At 40.5% G+C, this 11,922-nt stretch overlaps 1 protein-coding gene across 1 annotated transcript; it reads left to right on the forward strand.

The window, feature by feature from the left end:
* Nucleotides 1-99: 99 nt before the first annotated feature.
* On the forward strand, nt 100-7,543 carry LOC119416817 (protein ILRUN). Its single transcript, XM_037684003.1, has 5 exons — nt 100-376; nt 3,318-3,472; nt 3,597-3,794; nt 7,015-7,328; nt 7,433-7,543. The coding sequence occupies exons 1-5, from the start codon at nt 213-215 to the stop codon at nt 7,463-7,465; spliced, it is 864 nt and encodes a 287-aa protein (XP_037539931.1). The 5' UTR covers nt 100-212; the 3' UTR covers nt 7,466-7,543.
* The last annotated feature ends 4,379 nt before the right edge of the window (nt 7,544-11,922 follow it).

Genomic DNA, 11,922 nt, shown 5'->3' on the forward strand with positions numbered 1-11,922 from the left:
CCCCGATAAGGAAGCCTGACACCTGTTCCAAACAGACCCACGGGGGGGGTTGGGGGGGGGGGGGGTCAGTCAGGTCACGTGACATGCGCGCTCGGTTCTGTTGTCGAGTTTTTGTTATGACAAGTCGAGGCCTCGGTGTAAATTTGTCCTAGTCCCCCCCTTCTCCCCTCTCCCGTGTGTGTGTGTGTATCTGCCAGATCGAATCCCGTCTCATGGAGGGCATGGACCTGGACCTGGACCTGGATCAGGAGCTCATGCAGAAATTCAGCTGCATGGGCACAACGGACAAGGATATCTTAATATCGGACTTCCAGAGGCTGCTCGGTTTTCAGTTGAACCCGGCCGGATGCGCCTTCTTTCTGGACATGACGAACTGGTGAGCTCGGGGATTCGTCGGGCCTGCTGCGTTCGGCCGATGTTAGTGAATAGATGCGGATTATGTAACAGCTGTTCTAGCTACACTTATGTAAAATGTCTAAAAATAAATAAAATGGTTAAAGTTTGACCCTTTTTTTCGCTACCGAACTCTCGCGTTTGGACATATTAACGGGAACACTGCGACTAACGACGGTGTCGTAACGTAACTAGCTGAGTCAGTGGCTGACTTTTGATTGCCTGTGTCACCGACACATTTGCATACCTTTTAAAACCACACTTTTATTTTGTTATTCCGTTGTATTACGCCAACATAGTCTGAGACATTTTTGTGTCGATAATCAAAATTCATCCAATATATTCGCTTGTACGAAAGGTGAGTGCAACAGTAGCTTCAATTTATTACATAATCCAGCAGCGTTCACTCATGTTGTGGCCCTTTTTTTAATCTGGATTAATTTAAACTCACTAGGTTTAGGCAGAGTTTAGATAGTTATTTTCATCAAGAATGGCTGACAAATGCATTTATTTTGTGGTTTGTTTATTTTTACGGAATTTGTGTTCCGGTGTTCTGCCGAAAAATGTATCCCTGTCGTAAAAAGCACCCCCATCTCAGAAAAAAAGACTTGTTAAGCGACTAAAATTTTCTATCCATACATACATACATCCATACATCCATCCATCCATACATAAATAGAATAAATTTTTCAGATTATTATTTATTTGTTTACTTTTTTGGTTAGTTTTTAATCGTAGTTTGTTGAGATATTCGCTACCTTTTTAATCTTTTAATGTATTATCAACATAAAAGTGGCCAATTTCTGTTGGATGTTTTGAGTTTTGCGAGCCTAACTTCTTCAGTCAAACGCACAGCTTTATATAAAGTTTCAAATGTCAGGTAAATGCCACCAACTGAGCACATCTGCAACAGAGTGCTTTTTTCCACACTCCTCTAGAGGCTTATTTTCAAAAATGAAACAGCTCGCAATGCACAGGTATGAGAATGAAACTAATCTGTTTGGGGTTTGTTTGGCCATTCTTAAATATTTCCTATGCATCAATGCAGAAGTTATAATTATTCTTTGTCGTCTTCCTGCTGCCCTTCAGTGTTTAGGTGCTCAGCTTTGCATTGAATTCATCGTGTTATTACCAGCAGACGTATCACAGTGTAATTGGTTAAAGATAAACACCTCAAGATGAAATAAAGTTTACACCTAAACCATAACAAAAGGACAGACCACAAACAGCAGAACATAATGTAGAAATATTGATCAAACTATTGATTACATATCTTTCATCTTCATTCAGCTACTTTTTGTGTCAAATAATTAGTATAAATTTGAGGAGTAATTGTTTTCACATCAAATAATGGAGATAAATGATGCAGTAAAAGTGACAGATCAACACACGTTTTCATTTGGCTTGACATCCATCCATCCATTATCTTTACTCGCTTCTTCCTTTTCGGGTTGCGGGAGTCGCTGGTGTCCATGTCCAGCTATCACTGTGCGAGAGGCGGGGGACACCCTGGACAGGTCTCCAGTCCATCACAGGGTCATAGAGACAAACAACCATTCACTCTCTCACTCACACCTAGAGACAATTTATTGATTTTTTATTGATTTAATTGTAAAAGATTTTATTTACAATGAATTCAGCGCTCTCTTCAGAGTCCTTGAGATGTTACAACAACAGTTGTGTCTGAAGCAAAAATTAATCAGTGTAGAAAACATGATGGACACACAATTTACAGTTACCAATCAGTCTAACATGCATGTTTTTGGTCTGTGGGAGGAAACCGGAATGCCCGGAGAAACCCCACGCATGCACGGAGAGAACATGCAAACTCCACCCAGAAAGGTCCTTAGACCGGGTTTTGAACCTGGGCGACCTGCTCGCTAAGAGGCAACAGCTCTACCAACTGCGCCACTGTGCTGCCCCGAGGTTTTTAATCTGAATGGATTTTTTTTCCCCTCAGGTAAAATAAAGTTTTAATAATAAAACTGAACTCTAAAGATGACTTGAGCGGTCATATGTCCTAAATGGAAAAAAAAGAAAAACCTAATGTGATAAATGGGCCACAATGGACTCAGAACTACACGGGTAGAACACCCTGATTCATGCTCAATAGTCCAGGCAGAAAAATCCAGCAAAGTTAAGTCGGGTCCTCCGGACGGATTTTTTATATTGAAACGTTTCGTCTTTCGTCCAAAAGACTTCTTCAGTCTGAGGAACTGCAACAAACTTAACTTTGTTGGATAAACGGGTAAAACGTTTTATTTGAAAATAATTAAAAAAATTACATTTTTATAATTAAAAATTCAACATTCGTAAAAAGAAGGAGAAAAAAATGCAGCTTGGTGAATAAGTGGTTTCATATTTTTAGTTACATTACCTCAGTGATTCCTCCTTTACTGGAGAAAACTGATCAAAATAAAAACTTTGTGGTCAAAAATAAAAACAACGATGACTCAGTCGAACTGTCTCAGATGTTTTCAGAATAGTCATGTTTGTCTCATGATGTTGTATTTTGGACTTTTTCATGTTTTATAGACAGTTGCACATAACACAAATGATGAAAATTATTATGCAGAAAGTTGTATAACCTCTTCTGGCACTATTGACAGAATCCTTCACTCATTTATCAGCTGTTCTGGATTTGCCTCATTGTGTTCAGGGTCACAGGGGCTGAGGCCTATCACAGCAGGCATTCAGTTAGAGAGGCAGGCTACTCCCAGGAGGTCACTAGTCCACCTTATTGATTAAAGGCAATTGATTTAAGAACAATAGTCCTTAAAAATAAACCAAAACGTACTTAGAATGAATTCATTTCTGTGGAAACTTGCTGGAAATCATACAAATGAATTGCATTTGATTTGTGCTGGACTCTGTATTGATCATCTTAATTAGTGCTTTTCTTCTCTCTTTTTTTTGTATCTTAGGAATTTACAGGCAGCCATTGGAGCTTACTACGACTTTGAAAGTCCCAACATCAGTGCACCATGCATGTCTTTTGTAAAAGACGTCACAATCGGTGAGGGTGAGTCCGTTCCGCCTGACACGACGTTCACAAAGACCTGGAGGATACAGAACACGGGTAAGCTAGCTGCAACAGTGACGTGAAGTGCACGGTAGAAGGCAGACTCTGGGTCTTACAATAGAAAATGATTCCAGTCATGCATGTTGCGTTAGGTCAACACATTGGTATGTGTGTTTTTCAGGCGCAGAGTCGTGGCCTCCTGGCGTTTCTCTGAAGTACGTGGGGGGAGATCAGTTTGGTCATGTGAACATGGTGATGGTGCGCGCTTTAGATCCTCAGGAAATGGCTGATGTCAGTGTGCAGATGCACAGCCCTGTGGCTCCAGGCATGTACCAGGGCCAGTGGAGAATGTGCACAGCTACAGGACTTTTCTATGGAGGTAAAGACAGTAAACCTACATTGCATAGTTTATAGAGATGACCTTTTATGCAGAAATCAACAAAAAAGTGGGAAACAATAAACCAGTAAACAGTAGAGATAGAATGAAGTAATAGCCAGCATGCAGCTTTGCCTGCTATAAATTCTCCAAATAATCTTGTTTTACTTGTACGATCTCATTCAGACATTGTTCAGACTTGATACGAGGTACCTGGCTGGAAAAAGACAAGAAGAGGGTAGCTGTAACCACATGTAGCCCCTCTGGAAAACATCGTCAAAACTTGACTTCTTCTTTGCGTGTGTAAAAATAAAAAAGCTTAAGGCTTCATTACTAAAGTAGACGTAGAATTTTCTAAAGATGAAAAAAAAAAAAAAGCATTCAGCAAACTGATTTGTAGCTTTTTTCCCCAAAACCTAAACTTCTGACTGACGTCAAGCTATGTATGGTCAGTAGTTCTGTTTTTGGTATATTTTTTCCAAAGCTATATGTTGAATTGGTCCAAGTTGTGAATACACAACACAGCAGACACAAACCCTGAGTTCATGTTTAAAGAGACCAATTAAACTTTCTCACATTGACCATAAACCCTGGTCTTTCTTCTTTTGCGTCGGAAGGTTTTAGACACTAATGTTAAGGATTTGTTACGGTACTTTTAAATACATTGCCTGTTTAGTGGTTGCTGCTTTTATTAGTATCTCACATTTCAGAGACTCCCTCATGAACGCTGAAAACTAACTGGTCTCCAACAGCTGCAGCCCAGCGAGATACTACTTTTAATGCACTTTAACAGCAAATCCATTAATCGAGTGCATTCAACAACACATAGGATATTGGAGCCAAACATCCATCTACAGGGGGAAATGTACCATCCCCAATTATTAGTCAAGTGTTCTATTTAAGATGTAAAATATTATAAAGTTATTGATCTGCAGCCCTTCTGATGAGAATTTGCTTTTAAAAGCAATGCAAAATTTGCACAACAAAAGAATGTATGCTTTCCCACTGCAGTGGTACAGAAACCAAAAGGAGGTAATAATAATGGATTTATTTTACTCAGACTGTGGAACTTTACAAGTTTGACCTTTTTGATCAACTTTAAACCTAGCTGGTCCCAAACAAAGCACAGAGTTTATATTGGGTTGACTAACTTCAGACATAGGTACATAGGACATAGGTACCTTTTCTAAAAAAAAAGTCGGTGTCGGTTCCTGGACGGTTCTTTTTTCGGTACCAATTTTGTAATTACTATTAATTCTAACAAGAATAAAATTACGTTACACATTACAGTACATATTGTGAGTTTTATTTTTTAACTTTGGTATTTCTATTCCAAGCAGTTTTCTTACATTAAAATAAACAAATAATTTCTAGTTGCAAACAACCAGTGACACGTCAGTGTCTAATGTTCACTGCTACACACTGAGGACCTTTTCACTTCACAGTTTTTCTTCAGAAACATCAACATGCCTGTTTTCTCTGGACACAAACAAGCCCACTCCTGGCTGATGGTGTCTCCAGCAGTAGAACATGTTCACTCTGAGGCTGTAGATGATGCTTGTTGCACACACAGATACCTGGTTGTCAGTTTGACAGCACTGACATATTGTCCCTCACATCCCACCAGCAGGTCACTAGATTCACTGAGGTAGGGTTGATGCAGACATCTACACCTCTGTGTCTCTGCCTGAATCTTCTCTGTTGTTCTCTGGTGTTTAGTGCTCTTATCATCTCCCTAATTGACATGAGAACAAAACATCAACAATAACGTGGTTGTGTTATTATTGATCAAAAAACATTATCTAGGCTGAGAGATAAAAGCTGAACTGGTCAACAAAATCCTTTACAGCTTAATATACCTACACCATGCAGCTCCACTGTAGAAAAGACAACAAACTTTTAACAACAAAGTCTGTGATTGTCCTGTGACCCCCCCCCCAGCCTTCCCCCCCCCACCCCCCCCCCCCCCCCCACACACACACACACACACATCACTTTTCTTTTGTCTGTCTCTGTCCTCACATCTGGATCAGAACCTCCTGTGAGGAGAACATTAACATAAACCGTGAGCATTAGATGAACTGTTTAAGCAGCTGACTGGATGGATGAGCAGTTTGACAAGCTAAGCTTCATCTGTTACTGTCAATCTTTAGTTAGCTTCTGAGTTTAGCTAGCCACGTAGATATTATAAATTTACACACTAGTATCTTAAAGTTAGCGTTACATGGATCCTAGTTTAATTCACCGCGATGTACATGTTAAGCTGCAGTAACGTTAACAAACGTAAACTCACCAGCTGAAACACAGACTCAGCTCCGTCCTCGGGAGTTCTTTGATGAAGACGACTCCGGTCGTGGAGATGTTGATTCCGTTTAACACACACAGACTGACTAACGCTGAGAGGATGAGGGTGGAGGCTGCTGTCCATCTGTCTTCTTGCAGAAAAACACGGAGCAACTTTCTGCTCGTGTGTTGTTGAAGCCGTTCAACAACACGAGCTGCACATGCGAACCCCGTCTGTGGGCGTCACCAGCACCATAGACATACATTATACATAGATTAGGTGCGGCAGCTCTATACAGCTCTGGGTGTAAGCACGTAGTCTGTTTGTCATATGTCTGGTGTTTTACCTGCCTGCGTGCTGAAACCACGTGACATCTTACAGCCAATAGCAAAACTTGACACCGAAAAAAGAGACGTTTCAATTCATACACCGACCGGTGCAATTCGGTGGGTGCCATTTAAGAACCTCGGTTCGGTACTCAGCCCTATTCAGACACTAACATTTGTGCTTTCAAGCATAGCAAAGATATTTCTCATAATTTATCTCCCTTCAGAATAGTTTGGGAAAGCAGCTTTATGGCATTAATGTTGTCATGTTTGTCTCACTAATTATCTAAAGGTTCTATCTGCCGTTGATTTACTGTATGACCACCTACAATACTTAACATGTTGCTTAATCAAGACAAATTGATCGGAAGTTTAGTCTGCATTACCCTCAGTACAACCTGTTAAAATAAGAGCCATTTATTTTGGTGATTAATGTCCCAACAAGTGAAAATTCATAAAATACCTGTAAAATAAGTGATGGATAGTCCACTTGTCTGACAGTGTGGCTGCTGATTAATACTGTATTCGAACAGTAACACTCGCACACAAGCTTTCTTTCTGTAGAAACGGGTTTGTGGCTTTGTTTAAGAAAGGACTTGATTTATTTTGGCAGATGTCATTTGGGTGATCCTGAGCGTGGAGGTGGGAGGCCTGCTCGGCGTCACGCAGCAGCTTTCGTCTTTCCAAGCCGAGTTCAACACGCAGCCTCATCGGAGCCTGGAAGGAGACTACAACCCCTTCGCGTCACCAGCGAAGAGCAAGTGCCCAAACAGCAACAACAACCACTTCCACAGTGACAGCAGCGACACAGTCCCAGAGGGAAGCCCACACCAGCTGCAGCAAGACCAGAACGGACTTTCCCACAGCTCTGTGGATATTGTAGCTAACCGTCTTCAAGACAGTCTAGCACTAGTCTCGTGTAACCAGGTACAGAACAAGTGGACAGCTTTTAGCTCTAAATTTAACAAAAACATGCGTTTGTGTTGTTTCCAAACGTTCAGCTGTCCTGCCTTTTCTTCCTTCTCTTACAGATACAGGAGACTTCACCTTTTGGGAACTCTTAATCTTGGGACTTGTCAGTGTTTAGGCAGCATTAAATCGTACCTCTGGAATCTGTCACCCCACTACGACAAAAAAAAAAACAAGAAGAAGCTTTATCATGGTGGAGTGAGGAGATCAAAAACACTTTATGCAAAATCCAGTTCCTCTCTGAGAATCCAGAGGCCAACGCTCCTGGTGTGCAGCTGACCCAACATCCCACTGTATGCATGAGTGAACGCTAACTTAAAACGAGTGCTGCCATTCTTTTGAGTGAATATGTTTTTGTTTTTTTTCTATTCTTCTTTATTTTTTTGGTTGAGAAGGTGCACATGGAAGCGTGCTGACAGGAGAGAGTGTTTGAGAGCTTTTCGTGTAGACGTGTGTGCGTCGTGCAACATGGACAAAAGACTTTTGGAGTTCAAGCCATTGATTTTGCCAACTGATTCTCCAGTTTCTGCTCCGGTGAATAGATACGTCGACTCTCTTGGTTCTTTAGTGCAGCGTTTTAAAGGGAAGCATCATTTTCAAGAAGCCCATCTAAAGCATAGTTAGCTTTTATTGTTTATTGCCATTCATGCAATAATTTCTATAAAAGGATTTATCAGAAGCAATGTGTGTTTGTACGGCTGAAGGAGCTCTGACATCACCAGCTACAGGAAGGTAATGATAAAGAAATACAATAAAGTTGACTTTTTTTTTTTTTTTACATTAATTTAAAATGTTGCTGGATCTTAGATGGCAAAGATTAAATAGGATTACATTGGACAATGTTAGTCTTTTAGGTTCTTTGGTTTGCCATTTATTTTCAGTTTCGGTCCTTAAATCACCCAGTTAGTTTTTAAAGCTCGTGTTTTTGTGTTGGTGCGAGTCATTAAGCAGACTTTGACCAATCACGGCACATATCTGCAGTAGAAGCAGGCGTGATGGAAACACTTTACAGAGGAGCAGCCTCTGGATATTTGTCTGATGATAGATTTATTGTCACTGAATGAAATGACAGCGTGGCGTTTAAGAAATCAAGACGTTGACATAAACCCAAATGAAATCTTGACCATATGGAAATAAAGATATATTTTTTTGTCATTTTTGCGCCGACGTCGACTTCTGTTTTTAAAACCGAACTTGTGATTTGAATGTATCTCAAAAATGTAGAAGGGAACGATGATGTTTGCTGAAAGAGCCCACGTCTGTTTGAGCTGTAGTCACATTGACAGATGTGATCATGTGTTTTTATCTGCCCAATGAAATGACAGAATCTGGTTTGTGAAGAGCCTTCAGCTATGCACCGAGTCCCATCACCTCCATGACGAAGGCTCTGTGGTAGTTCCTCCTCCTCGAGGACTGAGGAGCCCTGAAGACAGCAGACCACATCCTCGACGGAACACCTCCACGCCTGGTGATGGTGTAAACCCACGAGATGACGGTACCAGCCGATAAAGACAAAGACTCTGAGACTCGCGTGTCGGACGGTAGAGCGCTTCGTGTTTCTCCCTGCTGTTAGAGCTCGTCGCTGTCTGTGTTTTCTTTGTGTCGTATCTGAAGTTTCCACGGGGTGAATCAGTTGGCATTAGACTCACTGCAACACGTTTGTGTGAGAGGATGTGCGGACAAATGAAAGTTCATTTTATTTGACGAATGTAAGATTAAATTATCACTGAATACAATCTTGACTCGTGTGTGAAATCCATCCTTCTGTCTGTGGACAATTTCTTGTCCGAGCTCTAAACTGATGACCCTTGGACACATGAATGATCTCTATTGATTTCAAGGTCGTGGGGTCAAGGACACAGGTTTGTTTGTTCAAACCTTGTCTATCCTCAAGCTTCACATCTCTCTAACCCTTTTGTCCCCTAGCTTGTCCCCATCTGTCCATCAGACAGTCCACTGTAAGTTGTCCCTGGTGTTACTCCATGAATGTTTAGGACACAAAATGTCAGACTACACATTGGATGTTGTTTTTATTAAAAATATGTGGTACTTCACATTCAGATGGTAGCTGCACTTATATTCTGACATGTTCTTTCATTGTACTGGTTAGGGCAGCTGGGACTGAGTGGTTAGAGGCAGGGGTGCACCGATTGTAGTTTTCTGGCTGATCACCGATTTCTAAAAATGCCTGACCTGCCGGTTCCGATTTTGTTTTCTAAGCGACACTGTCCGGTGTTCTAACGCACCTTCAATTTTCCATCTTATTTTATTGAAAAACATACCCTTGGAACAATATCATATAAACTGTACAAACTTGTTTTAACTGGCCACGAGGTAGTGCTCTGAAATATAAATGAAGTTCAGACAATTGTTAAAACTACAAAAAAATAGATCAAATAGGTTTCTCATGTAAGTATCGGTCCATCTCCCAAAATTAAGGAAATCGGGGCTGATAAATCAGCCGGCCAATTTATCAGTGCACCCATAGTAGAGGGGTCGTCCTTTAATGGGAGAGTTGGGGGTTCTATTCCACTAGCAGTCACATGTCGTGTCCTTGAGCAAGAGGATAAGACACTGAACCCCTCGTTGCCTCTGATGTGTGTCCCATCAGTGTATGAATGTGACCTAAAACTGATTTTCTACAGATTCAGATTAGTTTTGTAGAGTGCTGTATGAATGGGTCAGTGAGGGCACAGATTGTTGTAAAGCACTTTAAGTATATTTATAAGATAGAAAAGTGCTATATTTACCATTAGGCTACTGTTTGTCCATTTATATCATGGACAACATCACTGTGACCTTTCACCCCACCACAATCATATATATTTAATAGATTCAAGTTTTCAAGATTGTTGTGTGAGGAAGTTTAAGAATTGGGTTTTGTTTGATCTAACATGTCCAGTTTCACTACTTTTTGTCTGTCTAAACAGATCTCACTTGTAAATGAGTCTTCTAGGCTCAATGTGACTTGTTTGTCTAAATAAAGGTTGAATGAATGAAAATTTACTGAAGCACCATTGGTGATACACTTACTATATATATTTCACTGTTTTACAAAAAATATATTCTTATATTTATGTTGTAATTAATTCCTGCCAAAATTGACCCCAGACTGCAACAGAAATATAAAATATTGCTGTTGTTGCTGTTATTTGCACTTGCAAATATAAAATACTATGTAAATAACTGACAGCAGAGGAAAGGTGTTTAAATTGCATTCATGTGTACCACTTTGACATTTGGAGACAATGGAGCTGTTTTAGGACAATACTTTTTGGTCTTGGCTTTGTTTAGACCAGCGGCAGCCATTAGCTCCTAACCTCTTCCTTTATGCAGAGGTTCCCAACCCTGGTCCTTGAGGAACACCATTCTGCATGTTTTAGTTGTTTCCTGCTCCAACACGCCTGCCTCAGTGATTTAATCACTTGAAGTTCTGCAGAAGCCTGTTAATCACCCATCCATTCAAATCAGGTGTGTCGAAGCAGGGAAACAACTAAAACACACAGGATGGTGTTCCTCAAGGAACAGGGTTGGGAACCTCTGTGCTGCACTGTGGCAGTCAGAGAAGGAAGTGCTGCAGAGGGTGGTAACGTCCACTCAGAAGACCATCGGTTGCAGCGTACCTACCATCAGGGACATTTACACCACCAGGTGCAGGATAGTAGTCACCTGCATCCTCCGTGCACCTGCCCTGCACACAGATTGTTCTCCAGAAGGAGGCTGCGCTGCCAAAACCTCCAGACTGAAAACAGCTTCTATCCAGATGCAGTCAAATTCCTGAACTGCTCTGCACCCCAAATACTGATTACTGAACAATGAGCACTTTAGAAGTGTGACTCTATGAATGCTGGCTGCTGCACTTTATTATACAGCTGATCCCCTTTTTAATTTTTAGCTCCTATTTATTGTTCCTGTGTAGGTTGTACAATATTCATCTAATTATTGTGACTTTATGGTATTTTTTAATGAATATTATCTCATTTTAAACACAGTCCTGGGTAACTTTGTACCACACCATGTCTTGAATGACAATTTCATTTTTATATAATTTCTTTTATTTACTTTTTTCATTTTAAGTGCTTCTTATATGACTGTCTATTGTCTGTATCTCATGTGTTCTTTGTTAAAAACAGGTCTCTCTTGTAAATGAGTCCTCAAGGCTCAATGAGACTAACCTGTATAAATAAAGGTTGAATGAATGACAATAAAGCTGAGTCTAAGTCTGAACTCATCAATCTCATCCCCACTCAAGTCGTGCCAAAAGCTACAAAGGATATTAATTGTTTATAACCTTTCAACTGAACCTCACTTCAAAATGGTCCAAATATCCATACGGCCATTCGCATGTACAAAATGTTCAGGTTTTTAGGTGAGAAGTGTCTCTTTGATTAAGGCGAAAAGAAAAATTCACTCAAAATCACCGTAATTGAAAATACAACACACAGACAGTACCTTTTTAGGTTTTTTTTTTTTCAACAAACTTGTTGCCCTTTCAAATCAATATTGCAATATTGACACCATCACATCAGACGGTATTGACGGGTGTGAGATG

The sequence above is a fragment of the Nematolebias whitei genome, chromosome 11, assembly GCF_014905685.2.
Source record: "Nematolebias whitei isolate Nwh7 chromosome 11, NemWhi1, whole genome shotgun sequence".
NCBI lineage: Eukaryota > Metazoa > Chordata > Actinopteri > Cyprinodontiformes > Rivulidae > Nematolebias > Nematolebias whitei.